The 14,426-nt window shown below is 37.9% G+C and overlaps 1 protein-coding gene across 5 annotated transcripts in view; it reads right to left on the reverse strand.

Moving 5' to 3' along the window:
- Window positions 1-14,426, reverse strand: part of CTNNA2 (catenin alpha 2) — a 1,127,693-nt gene that overhangs the window by 886,250 nt on the left and 227,017 nt on the right. For all 5 annotated transcript variants that reach the window (XM_036931099.2, XM_036931097.2, XM_057497052.1 and 2 more), the window contains one exon: window positions 10,060-10,255. In XM_036931099.2, coding sequence (XP_036786994.2) covers window positions 10,060-10,255 — 196 coding nt within the window. The remainder of the gene's footprint in view (window positions 1-10,059; window positions 10,256-14,426) is intronic.

Genomic DNA, 14,426 nt, shown 5'->3' on the forward strand with positions numbered 1-14,426 from the left:
TCCCTCTCTCCCTAGGATTGGTCTCTGAAGTCCCAATTCTCTTCTTCCATGAAGGTGGCCCCCTTCTTTTTCTCCTGAAGGTGGAGACCTGCTCCCCTAGCTCTCTAATCAGACAGGAGTGAAATTTCACCCCATGACCAACAGGACCCCACATGAGCACACAGTAACATACCATCCACACAGGGGTCATCAGGCAGCAGTGGAGAGTCAGCGCCAGCATGAGAGAGGAAGCCCAACATCCCTGGGAGACTCGAGCATTCCAGATATGAACAGTAGAGGCATAAAGCAAGGGATACTTGAGAAAATGGACAAGCAGCTAAAGCAGCAGAACCCTCACAACACCTCCCCTCCTTCTTCTCAGAGAGTCTGACCTCTAGGGGAAGTACTCCAGAAGACAGACCACTCCTTTTCTCCTTCCCACTCTGTTGCTTTACATAAAAACAGGGCAGCAGGAGGAAAAGCGGCAGAATAGGAACTTCTTGGCCAGGGATGGTCTTAGATCTTCGCTGGAAGGTTCACACAGTTGATATCAACTGGAGTTCCTGTTTGCCAAGAAACTCCAGCACATTCCACCAATATCACACCTCAACACCAAAGGGGATGTGCAAGGAGGAAGCCACCAGGTAATCAGGAGTCAAAGGTTTATCTCTCCTCGGAGATATGAGGACACCCCTCTCTCTTGTTCTACTACTTTTTCTAAGTCCTGTTCTGTCTATCTCAGTCTATGGGTCATAAGTCAATAAATAAGTCATAACTTTATAAATATTGATTGAGTAAAAAAAATAATAATGGTACTAGTTGATATCACCGTATCACTTTACAATTGAGGTTATATCAAAACAAAGCCTGCATTAGCAGTAAATGATTTGACCATCTCTTTGATTTAAAAAATGGGACCATGAAGAAGCCACCTGTTTCATCTCTACCTTCTCATCACTACCCCATGATATGCCTCTTAAAGTTGGGTGAGGGTTATGTATATTTCTGTCTATACCTTGGCCTGGCACATCTGGGTGGCTAGACCATGCCAAGTTTTGATGTGTAATTGCCCAGAGAGCGGGCAATCAGAGAACGCTGTTGACTGAAATTAGGCAATGTAAGCAAATGCTGCACAGCTTAAGAAGGTGTGGAAATGCAATAATGGATGGCACAGAGGCAACTGCTTTGTTACACCATCAAACGGATTTGCTTCTTGGGCAAACATGACGGAGACTGCCCATCATTCAAAGCACAGCTTTAGGATCTACTTCAGGTCTAAAAAGATTCATGAAGACAATAAGTGAGCATCCCATTCCTAGCAGATGCTGGCACACATCAAATAAACAAATTAAATACAAAATTCTTAGACGATTAGGCCTTTTATATATTGACTGTTTCAGTTTCATCAGTTGTATTCAATAAATAGGTTCCTTAGAAGCATATGAGAGAACAACATAGTGCCAGTAACAAAACAAAATTAAAACACTTGCCAAATATTAGATACATATAGTCCATTAAAACTCTTCTGTTCAAAATAGTTGGGATCATTTCATCCAACCGGCTTTGGTTCTCATCTTTTCTATAAAACCCACTGTTGGGTAAAACCCCTGCCACCCTCGTTTCCTTGTTTTCTAGATGAAGAAATGTCCTTTCTGAATCACCTCATGCAACCAACCTGAGCTTTTCCCAGTTGTATCTACAATTGCTCTCATCAGTGCCTCCCTATTTGATATATGCTCTAATACTCTGGTTGAGGCTGAACAAAATAGGCAAGCAAGGAATCAGTCATATGCTTTTCTTGCCCTTAATATTTTATTCAATTACTCTTCTATTTATCTCCTTCCTACTGTGACAATATTCAGAATTGTGCATTAAGTGGTCACCATATGCCAGGCATTCTTCCAGGCTCTAGAGATACACAAAATAATGACAACATATGGCCCCTCACTAGAGTTCCATCCTATCTACAGGAGCAAGAATAAATATGTGCAGTGCACAGTACAATAATGACCAAAGAAGGTAGGGTTAGCTTTCCTACCCACATCCTTTACTTCACCATCTACTCTATTCTTTTAGCATCTACAATTTCTTTTTATTTAGTTATTTTCCTTGCAGCTCATGAAAATAGACATTTAAATGAAATTAATGACACCTGTCTAGCAAAATCTAAGGTGTTTTCTTATTATTTAACCTCTATGATCTCAAAAGAATTTTATATCATACAACAGAATTCTAGAACCTAGATTGACCACTGTCTCCTTTACAAATTATCCCATTCCCTTGGATTTTGGGATTCTGTGCTATCTTTGTTCACATTTCAAGAAATGCCTTTCTTCTCTATTTGTATCCCATCTTCTAATCTTAATTCAGCTTTTCTTCCAAAACTAAGTCTACATCCTTCCTCTCTTCTCTCTACATATACTAGCAAGTACTCAAAGAAAGCTATCTCTAAAAGCTTCATTTATTAACTGAAAAGGTTTCCAAATATTGTTGTTTTCTTAAAGTTCCATCCCCATAGCATAAATCATCTTGTCCACAATTCCCTTCATTCATCGATGTTTAAAAACAAATCAGTCCTCTCTTCACATTCTGTCACCCCTTAAGATGGCCCAGGGAATTTGTCTGGGGCCAAAAACATGGAATAAATGTTGACTCTTGCTTCTTCCCTTCAACAAGTTGCAAATGTTTTATTTTTGGCAATGCCTGTAACAACTAGCTTCTTATTTCTGTTCCTATTGCCTCCGCCACCCCAGTCCTAGACCCTAAAAGCATTTTGTTTTGCCTTCTCTACAATATTACAATAATAGCTAAGCAATCTGTCTCTAATTTTTCTATAATTTAGTCAACTTTTCATGAAGTTGCTAAAATAATCTTGCTAAAATGTCATTTAAGTAGGTAGCTAGCTCAACTCCCTCAACGATCTTCCATCCCTCCTTTTCTCCCTCCCTTCCTCCCTTCCTTCCTGTTGTCCACACCAGCCTAGTTTCTGAACTTTTCCCACTCTGGTCCCTTCCTATTATCTTACTGTATTTCTAACTATGCCTGAATATGAAACTTCTCATTAAATCTGGGTTTCTCTGTCCACCACCAATTATCATGTCATTCTTACCAGTTTGCCTTTGAAAATCAGGTTGCTTAAACCTGAAATACTTACCTCAGTATTCACAGATTTTTAATCAGTGCCCAGCTTGAACATCACTTCCTCCTTGCTAATTCCAGCTATATGCCTTTCTTTTCCAACAACAACTTAAATATTAACTAATCTGTAGATCTGGCTCCCTATTATATACTTAACACACATTCTCAGAGTGCCTACAGAATGTCAGGTACTAAAATACTTCATTTAGTATAGAATATATCTATTCAACACATTTAATATAGAACATCAGACTGTTTCTCCTATACAAGTCTCACCTACCTAATTCTATGTAAACTACAAGCTCATAAACTTAATAAAATGATTGACTGTCATCATCAACCTAATGTGAAACACAAGCTGACTAACATGGATTATTTAGTCATCCAAATGGGGTTTATGGGCAAGAAGTCAATGAGTCCATTTCTTCTTAAATTGGTCACACAATGGAATCAACTGGGAAGCCTTAAATGCCCTGATGCCCGGGTCCTACCACAGAATTGCTGACTTAATTGGTAAGGATTGAGGCCTGGACATCAAGAGTTTCAAACATGTTTCAGGTGATTCTAATACTCACTCAACACCCCAAATTAGTCCATAGTTCAGTGTTTTCATTGCAGGAAAATCTTGGTGATGCACATTGAAAATGTTTTCACATTCTCTGTCTCAAGCTTCGCTTGGCCCACAGCTTCAATATAGAGACCTGGTTGGAATAACTTCCTTTGCATTCCGCATTAGGAGCTTGTCTTGCCAATGGGTTTCAGCCCCAGGAAAGTTCACTATGGATTCAATGAGACTGAAAAATGACAGTGGAATGTTCATGAGGTGAAAAGCATTTATACCTAACTTTATTCCCACAGTGGCAGGTCAAGAATCCTGTCCACTCAGAGGGAGTCTACATGCAGCAAGCCGGTCTCTGCCTCCCGACCTCTCTGCCTGCATAGCCATCAGTCTCTGTCCAGCCTTTGTTGTCCTGCAGCCATACAGCCCAGAGCAGGGAGCTCTTTATATAGAATAGATAATAATATATTTCCCACATGTGTGTAGTGAGCAAACAGACTAGGGTCAGGTGAGAATCCTGGCCATAGGAACTTTTATTTTCTCTACACTCCACCCCAACAGGATTCTTGCCTCTCAATCTATGCACCCTCAATCTTCTGCAATGGTCCCTGTGCAAGAAAGCTGGAACATTGTAACCAAATTCCACAATAACAACAAAGGCTACAACAATAAACAAGTAACAAAAATTATGATACAGATGACAGAAATTATAATAACCCTCAAGCCTGAGGACATCCATTGCCACCAAGTGGTCATCCAAGCTGTATTCTACTTAGAGGAGTTAACCAAAAAGACCACGAGTGGGCCTTACAATACCCACCTTCTCCAGACCCTAGAGGGCTCCTCAAACCTCTTCAGCAGAAAGTCTTGCATACAGACAGGCTGGCCTTGTCACTTTGTCTCTGGCTTCCACCTCTAGGTCCTCGTTTTAGCCAAGTGCTGAAACTATTGCTCCAGCTTCAATTGCTGCCACAACTCCAGTAAGATTTTATTTGATTTCCCATCTAATTTTTCTCTGTCTGTTCCTACCCCTAATAAACCCACTCACATCTCGGTCCTCATGACCTTTAGGGGGCCCTTTAAATTCTTTCTGAGTGGCAGACCATATTCCCTTCTGTGCTCTCATTGCATCAGCCTCTCCCAAGTCAGCTGCCATACCATAACCTCATTTATGGGCTGTCCTAAGTGAGGGGAAGAATGACTACTAGAGGCCCAAAGAGAGACTGGGGAGCCATTTGAAGCACTACATTTCTCATTCCTGCAATAAAGGCTCCTCATCTGGGCCATAATTCTCTGGACTATAAATGGTATTTTTCATGCCTAACTGCCATTAATACCTGTTGGAGCTCCACATATGTCTGTAATCTAGTGGGCAAGGATGGTAAATTGCCCTGATTGGGCCACACATCGTGAAGTGTGGCCATAACCCAGTTGAGGAGGGAGTGATTTTCTGGTGTCTGATGTGCATTTTGCAGTTGCTGCCTCAAGGCAGGTGAATCATTAGCAAAACCAGTTTTCCCATTTCTAAACCAGACAGAATAATTTCATCAACACCTACATCTCAAAGATGCCAAGATAATACTGACTCTGAGGGCTTCTGCTGAAACTGGGAGCCCAAATCCACCAGCTCAGCCTGAGTACAGGGGTAGAGAATAGAGTGCTCCATAACCAGGGGAGGGGGCTGCACCTCTCCTGGAGGAACTTGAGGTTGCTGAGTCTTTATTTTCTTAACTATAATAGGGCAGGCTTTCAACAGAGGTGGGGTGGATGCCTCCAGCACTGGCATGTCCTCCACCCCTACCTGCTTATCAAACTTGGCTCCTCCTCCATTTCTGGGGCTGACAGCAACCTTACATCCTTCACCTGCTCCACGGCACCTTGCAGCCTGCATTCTCATGACACTGCTTCTTGGACTACCATGACATGCTTTACCATTTCCACATCACCTCATAGCGACACCATTTTAGTAAACAAATGCTTTACCTCCTCTGCAGCACCTTACAGCTCATGTTCTTGTGCTGCCTCTTCTTGTGCTTCTTGCAGAAGGCCATCTTTCTCCTTTACGGCCTTTCTTAACACTGAGAAAAAGCCAACCCACAGTTCCCACCACCTCATGCAAACTCTGTATCTTCAAGGAATTCCCTATTTTGCTGAGGGTCAACTTTACTGCCTCAGGTGTCACCACCTCTCCCCAGCCGTGGGGTGGGGCCCAGCCCACTAAGAGGAAAGCCACCTCACACCACATGCCCATTTGGGAACACTCGAATGTCTCCACATCCATAGGGGTAGCCTGCTCAAACACCCCCTCCCATGAGGGCAGCCTGTTTCATTCTTCGATCTACAATGAATCCTGCCAATGTTGCCAATTGTCCTACCTGAGGGTTTCAGCCCTGGGCAAGCTCACTCTGGATTCCATGAGACTGAATAATAACAATGGGATGTTCTTGGGATGAAAGGATTTATATCCAACTTTGTTCCCATAGTGGTAGGTCAATCACTAGAATACTGTCTGCCTCAGAGCAAGTCTGCATGCAGCAAGCCGGTTTCTGCCACTGGGGCTCTCCATGCCCCCAGTCGTCTCAGTCTCTGTCCTTGGTGCTGCTACCACTCCAGCAGTCTCTGCTCTCCTGCAGCTGTGCGGTCCAAAGCACTAGGTAGGGCTCTTTACATAATAGAGAGTCAATAATAATGTAATGCACACACGTGTACAGTGAGCAAGCCGACCAGCATCAGGTGAGAATCCTAGCCATAGGAACTTTCATTTTCTCTATATTTTTGTTACTTGATTTTATTGTAAATCCTATCATAAGTCTACTCAATTACTTTCTTGTGGTTTATAACTTAAAAGAACAGGAAAATCTACTGGAATAGTCTAGGATAAAAATATTGTCACCACTCATACTGAGCACTTTTAAAAATCTGACGTGTAACTAAGTTTAAAGGAGATAATATATATTTTTAAATGATAAATTCAAACAACATTCAGATTAACCATATGAGAAACAATAATGACACAGTTAAATAATTTCATATTTAATCTTGCTAGATTACAGTGATCATAATCATGAATGCTGTGAAACTTCGAAAAAATGATAAAGGATCCTATGTTAAAAATCTGAAAATAGAGTTGCACAATATTAAAACTTCTGGCATTTACTCATGCTGAATTTTTTTAAAGGAGCAATATTTTTGATCATTTGTTTTACAAAGAAGCAAAAACAGCTCAGCAGTAAAAGATCATCTCCAAGAGATTTAGTTCTTAAACTATGTATCATTGGATATGTGAACACACATGGATAATGGAGCTACTTTACAGAAATTGATTCTAAATGTCAAGTGTTCCTAGAATTTCTGAATACCATCTTACATATAAGAAAGGAAATTTTTCCGATGGAAGGGAAGATGGCATGTTTTTAAGTTTCCAATAACTAACTGGAAATATTCCTAAATACTCCTGCCCTTCTCCTCACTGATCCCTTCTACTCCTTTCTCCCCACCTTTCTCTGAAAGTGAACTCAGGTTCTCATTTGTGAATAAAATCTGGGGAACAGGTGAACAGGAAAAGTGGGCAAAGCCAGATGCACCAAGAAGATTTCACAATACAGAACTGAGTAAGGGAAGAAAGCAGACAAGAGAGACCATGAGCACAGAACAGGAAGGAGAGGATGAGGACTTGGCTGTAAAGAAGGAGAAGAGTCTGTCATCCATGACAGGCATCTGAAATGTATTTGAAAGTAAGAGACATATGAGAATGAGAGAAACAGAAAAATAATTTAAAAGACTTTTGACCAAGTTTTGTAATTTTGCATACTATAGCAATGCTTCCTTGGATATGACACTGCTCAGAAAAAGTGACATGTGGCAGCAGAGCTTTATACAGGGAACACATAGAAGTCATTTCTGATGCATAATTTTTCAGGAGAAAAAAAATACCTTCTATATAAGCAACAATCATAAGCTGTCTGAAATTAGCATCTTAAAAATTTCTTACTCTGATATACCCAGGACAATCTGGCCAAGAACTATGTCAATTGTTATTATCATGTGCATAAAAACACCATTTCATATAAGTTTCAAGGAAACTAAAATACTAACTTCCACAGAATACATGAAACTAACTTTCAAGGGAAAGCTAAGAGGTTACTGAGGAAACCAAAAGGAAAAATGTATCACCATAAAACACAAATGCTTTGAGAAAGTGTCACAGGGAACAGTCCATCAAAACCCAGTCCAGGAGGTGTAAGTTCACATCTGGAGTGTGGCAATGGTTTCAGGGTGCACGCATTTGTCAAACCTATCCACCTGCATACTTTAAATGTGTGCAATTTTTTGTAGTGCAGTTCATCTAAACAAACAAACAAACAACATGCAGGCTCCAAAGGCATGATAACGAGCAAATGCACATCGGCAATTCAGGAGTATCGGTTTTCAACAGCACTTGAAAACTTGGAAGGTTTCATGTTGTTAAAACACATACACAAAGATACCCATCCACAGCAGATGAAATATGTAAGATTTAACATTTCAAGTTAAAGTAACAGTTTGCATTCCTGTAATGTAAATGAAGTTAACTTTTAAGGGGAAGAAGCAGATGGGGAAGAAGGTGGCATGAAGAACGGTGGTTGTCGGTTGTCGGTGTGGTGGGAGGGTTGGTATTTCCAGGGACTAAATATCCAGCTGTGAATTTAAAATGTGGTAGGTTTGGAAGAAGAAAGGGGATAGAACATTCTTTCATCTATTCCTTCCTGCATTCAACAAAATATTCATTGATATCTTGTAAGTATCAGGAATTGCACATCACTGATCAGCAAAAGAGACATGGTCTGGTCTCTATTTTCATTAATTTAGCACAGAGTGACACAGTAGAAAATTACCAGTCAAGTCCCTCCACAAACATTAAATTATCCTGTGGAAAGTGATAAGGAAAGAAGCCATGGAAAAGTATCACAGGGGTGTCGGAGAAGGTCCAGAATATTTAAAGAACCTTTACAAGTCTATATCAACTACCTGATTGAAAAATGGGCAAAGTAGTTTAAAAGACCTTTTTCTAAAGAAGATATGCAAATGGCCAGCAAGCATGTGAAAACATGTGCAATATAATCAATCAGTAAAGAAATGCAAACCAAAATCACAATGAGATATCACCTCACAACCATTATGAAGACTGTTATTTAGGAAAACAAAGTCAACTAGTGTTGGCAAGAATGTGGAGAAATTGAATCCCCTGCCTACTTTTCGTGGAAGCATAAACTGTTATGGAACTGCTATGGAAAACAGTATGGAGTTTTATCAAAAAATTAAAAATAGATCTAATATATGATCCATCAATCCTACCTCTGGATATATATATATATATATATATATATATATATATATATATATATATATCCAAAATAATTGAAAGCAAGGTCATGAAAAGATATCTATAACTCATGTTCATAGCAGAATTATTCACAATAGCTAGATGTGGGAGCACAGTAGATGCCCATGAATGGATGAATGGATAAAGAAAATGTGGTACATTCATAAGCTAGAATATTATCCAGTCCTAAAAAGGAAGGAAGTTTTTACCCGTGTTACAACATGAATGAACCATGAGGACATTATGATAAGTGAAACAGGCCAATTACAGAAATAAAAACAATGTAAGATTTCACTTATATGTGGTGTCTAGAACCCTGAAACTCATTAGGAAAAGAAAGCAGAACAGTTATTGCCAGGGGCTGGAGAGATGAGAATATGGGGAGTTGGCACTTGAGAAAGTTCTGGAGATTGGCTACTCAACAATGTGAATACATTTAACACTGCTGAACTGCACACTTAAAATTATCGAGATGGTACATTTTATGTCATGTGTATTTTAGCACAATTAAAAAATTTAAATATACTGAATAAATCACATTATGACTAACTATATATATATAGTCCATCAATAGCTAGATAGAGTTTTGAGGAAGACTATGAACTGAAAGTATAATTTGGGAGTCATACAAAGCAACAATAATTCTATTACACTGCTTTACATTCTTCTCCCTTCATCCTTAAAATTCTGGGTTTTCAGTGATTCTATAATGTAGTCTTCTTATTCTGTCCTCCCTAAAGCCTGAGTTTGACACAAGAGTCTGTTTTCATCCACCAAGAGAAAACACTTGAAGATTTTGAAGAGCCAACATGGAGTGTTTTTAGTTGTGCTATTCTGCCAAGACAAAAAATATCTCTATTTGTCTAGGCACCTAATTTTAGCAAATATTAAAAATCACACATGCAAATAGAGAAAAAAAATAAGACTACTCTTATAAGCAAATATGCAAAGATTTTAGAGAAAAATCCACTGTTTACACATCAAAATGTATCTCTCTCTTGAGCAATGTTATTCTGCCTACCTTGTTTGCGGACATCTTCTACAGCCGCGACCAATTCTTCTTTAAGATCTTGACTCTCCTTAGCGATCTGTTCACCCTTTTCCAGGAAGTTCTGAGTGGCTTGCTCTACAGATGCAGCCAGTACGTGGGCTTTCTTTGACCTTCCTTTCTTTTTCCCAGATGGACCTTTGTTGCTTGTGTTGACAAGGGTTGTCACCTTAAACATAAAAGGAAAACTGTAAAACCGTTCTGATTAACTGTCTAGAAATACCGTATTATTATCTCATAGTTTTTAAATGTCTCTTGTTTATGAATACACATTACATAGACTAATCTTAAGGAAAAAGTGGAATTATATGCATTAGCATATAAATAACAGCCATTTATTTCATGTACAAAAAAATAAAAGAGTGGGTGAATACAGAAGAAAAGATTTGTCAGTAGCTCAAAGTTTCCAGTTCACTGGAGGATGCGCTTTCATACATTGACAATTACAGTGCTCACTGGAGTAACCAGCTTCAGGGAGGTGAGAAAAGGAAAGCAAATGTGGAATTTCCTTGGGCACTGAGTCAGGAGAACCAATAGCCCATCCTGTGCCCCAAAAGGGAGGGCAGAAGTGAATGAGCAAATGGTGAGTCATCAATTCTCATTACCTCTGTGTCACTTACTAAGGACTTTGGAAGAGTTTTGCTATTTCTGATTTCATCTTATAAAAACAAATGGTAAATTTGATCTGAGGGGACTGAATGTTTCAGTCTCAACATTTGGCCAAAGAGCTAAAATTTCCAGAGTTAAAATTAGATATGCATTCATTCCTTTTCTAAGTATCATAATTTAGATACACATCTCAAATGGCCAAACTGAAAAAGATTTTAATATATATCTGAAACAAATTATCTCCTATAGATTTCTGAATTATTTCATTTCATTTTATTTTATTTTCTACCAGTGAGAAGTTTGAGAGGGAAATGAATGCACCTGTTCCATATTCAACTCAGAAGGAGTTGCCAGTCACCCTTACCTCTGTGTTTTTTATTAGTTTCATAAGAATGTAAGTATTATGGTTTATTTTTACTGATATTTGTCCTGATTACCAGACTAAAGATTTTACTGGACGTTATCAAGAAACTTAGTCCACAGAAAATTTCCAAATGCTATAATTTCCTCTGTTTACTCCAAATCCAAAAGCAAGCAAAGTAATTAGTCAAAGTGACAATTAATGTCCAGTCAGTTTATAGGGCAAGAGAACACCAGGAGGAAAAAAGGATTGTATAAATGTGAACCAAATGATGAATACAGGTAGAACCAAGACTCAAGAAGTGGTTAAGAAGTAGGGTTGAGAGCTGTCATATTTAGCTTTCTTTTGATTGCTAAATAATTAGATACACTAATTAGATAGGTAAATAATTAAAGAATGACTCTATAAGCTCATTTAAGTACAATCAATGGACAGGAAAAGAAAGGTAAAATCGTTAAGAATAAGACTGTCAGATAATGGTACCTGTAAAACATGCATGTAGTCGGTAACACATTATAGTCTTCTCTGTTCCACCCACAATGAGGAAACCATCAGAAGAAAGACAGCCTGTCACAAAAGTTACCTTTCTAAGGTAGAAGAGTGTTCTTCTGAAAAAGGATTTATGCTAACACATTGACACAGTACTCCTCCAGAGACCACAACTCCCCCAAAGAGCCAATACTTGGCAACAAGCACATAAGCTACCTAAGCAAATACAGCAAACATCTCAAAAATATTGATTTAAGGCAATGCTCTTTATATAGGAAAATACTCCTATTCTCACTAATATCTAATTTATTTAGTTTTTCATTCAGATTTTATATGTAATTCTGAGAAGCTTTATGATCTATTTTTTCATCTTCTCAAATTAGGAAAAATAGGGGAGTTGTTAATGTTAGGTGTATTGACAATTTTGAGCAGTAGAAGCTGAGAGTGAATTCACTCTAAATGCCCATATCATGGATTCATTTTCTGTAAGGAAAACAAATTTCAATTTTTCTGTTATCTCATGGTACATTGCTGTATTAAACACAGTTTAGGTGATGCTATAACATAAAGTAAGCATAAAGTGTCAGTTATGTGGGAAAAAATAAACATGGAACATTAGCAGGAAGTTTCTAAGAAAAAAAATGTGATTACTTTCAAATGAAGTAAATCGATCCAGTCCTCTTTGGTAAAGGCTCTCATTTACTATTGAGTGGAAGAACATGAAAGGATGAAAGATAGAAATATAGAGGGAAAGTGTGGGGCTCTATAAATTATCATGTCTTAATCATTTCTAATAAAGAAACAATTACCAGCTCTCTCCATTGCAATTCAGAGTTTTATTGGAGGACAGTGTCAACAAATTAGGTAAGAAAAAGAAAGCTGAGGTATAAATATTAGAAAGGTACACACTGAAAATTATGCCATTACCTATAGAGAATTAGACTGTATGAAAAAAATGCAAAAGGATTAAAAAACCTATCAGAACTACTGTAAGAGTGAAGAACAAACTGGCTTAAATGCTAAATGGTAATAATCTGACAGAACAGCAGTAACCCATGAAAAAAAAATGTAGATTTAAATATCCTATTAACAATAACTATAAATTGATATTATCAGAGATAACCGTAACATAAAATGTAGAATGTTGCATAGAGAAAATGACAAAAACTTTAATTAAGAACATAAAAGACTTGACTAATAGAGAGCCATCCACGTACATGGATGGGAAGACAAGACTGTCAAGATGTCATTTCATTTCTTTCCAGATTATTCCACAATTAGCACTCCAAATAGTTATACAGCAAGTTGGCAAGAAAACCAAGACAATTTCTTTTCACTCAGTTCAGTTCTCTTTCTACTGTAAAGTTAAATATATTTTAGTAAGAGAGAGAAAGATTATTAATATGCAATACTCTTGCTGGTCACTTTTTAGCCACTATATCAAATATTTGGGATGGAAATAACAAAAGTAGGTTAGATACAATAGCATGTGAGAAGGTGGGGTCTATCCTTTTAGGATTAAACTACTCTTGGTACTTCTCAGTCTAGCCTACTAGGCAAACTCCTTGACATGGTTCCGCTCTCCTACGAGCTGCACACATTCCCTTACCATCCCATAGGAATCTATGGCACTACACTATCACACATCTGCCTTGTCTCTCACTTGGAGCTGGCATTTTCACCTTGCTCTCATATATGCTTTTATCCTTCTTGAGTTATATCTATATTTACACTTAAAATTATGAAAGTTAAAGCTTATCTACTTTAGTTCTACCTTAGTATTTTATAGGTGAGGGAATGGGGCTTAGAGAGGCACTATAGGCAGAAAAACTAACTTCAGATTTGCAAGATTCAAGAGAATCTAATGGCTAGATTATTCTTGTGCTCTATAGTGTATCTCTAGAACTTTAAAGCTCAGTACTCTCCTCATGTTTACCTTCTAACTGAATGAGAGGCTGCTAAAGGATAAAATAATCTTAAAATATATTTATTCTCCACATTTGTCTCACTACATGTTATTTGTATCCCACTGGTTGTCTTTTCATTCAGTAGCATAATATAGGTATCTGAATGTAGGAAAGTACTTATCAAACATTAGTGAAATGTTAACCAACTACTTTATTTTACCTTTATTTAATGTCCTATAATGTCTGATATGTTCATGGGTCCCAAGCTGAATAAACATGTCAGGCCTTTTTTGTGTCAGGTAAGAGTAAAAGACAGAAAAAAATTTCTGAAAGTACTGGAACTAACCAAATTGTGAAGCTTAGGGTTGCCATAAAATAGTATACTTCTATTATTAAAATAAAGAAGAACAAAAGAATTTATTATTCACTAATAAAAAATCAGATATAATAAAGATCAAGAATCAGATATAATAAAGATCAAGATATAATAAAGATGAAGACAACTACTACTAAGTCCCAACAGATATATCTATAACCTCTCAAATAACTTAGGGAGTTTCCAAAATACCAATTCTACCAAAGGTACAGTTGGCATCTGTGTAAGAATATAATTGAGCCCATGACTGGATGACTTGAGAGATCAGAGCAGGAAGAACATACTCTGATCATAAGGTGGTAAACAGTCCAATGACCTCTGAGGTTACAGGAGTCTGTGCCTAAGGTTTGATAAGCAGACTGAAACTACATCTTGGGTAGATGGTACTTACAGACTGTGAAGTATCTAATGTGGCTTGTGTTCACTTTTTCAAGATACGGCTATTCTGTGGAAATTCCTGGTTGAATCTTAGGTTTCCTCCTACCCAAACCAGGCACTCACTCTGATTCCCACACCAATTTTCACCCACAGCAAAAATCATTTAAGATCCATACACTATCCTTTCCTGTTTAACAATTTGCAAATACATATTTTATGT

This window comes from Manis pentadactyla, chromosome 2, assembly GCF_030020395.1.
Source record: "Manis pentadactyla isolate mManPen7 chromosome 2, mManPen7.hap1, whole genome shotgun sequence".
NCBI lineage: Eukaryota > Metazoa > Chordata > Mammalia > Pholidota > Manidae > Manis > Manis pentadactyla.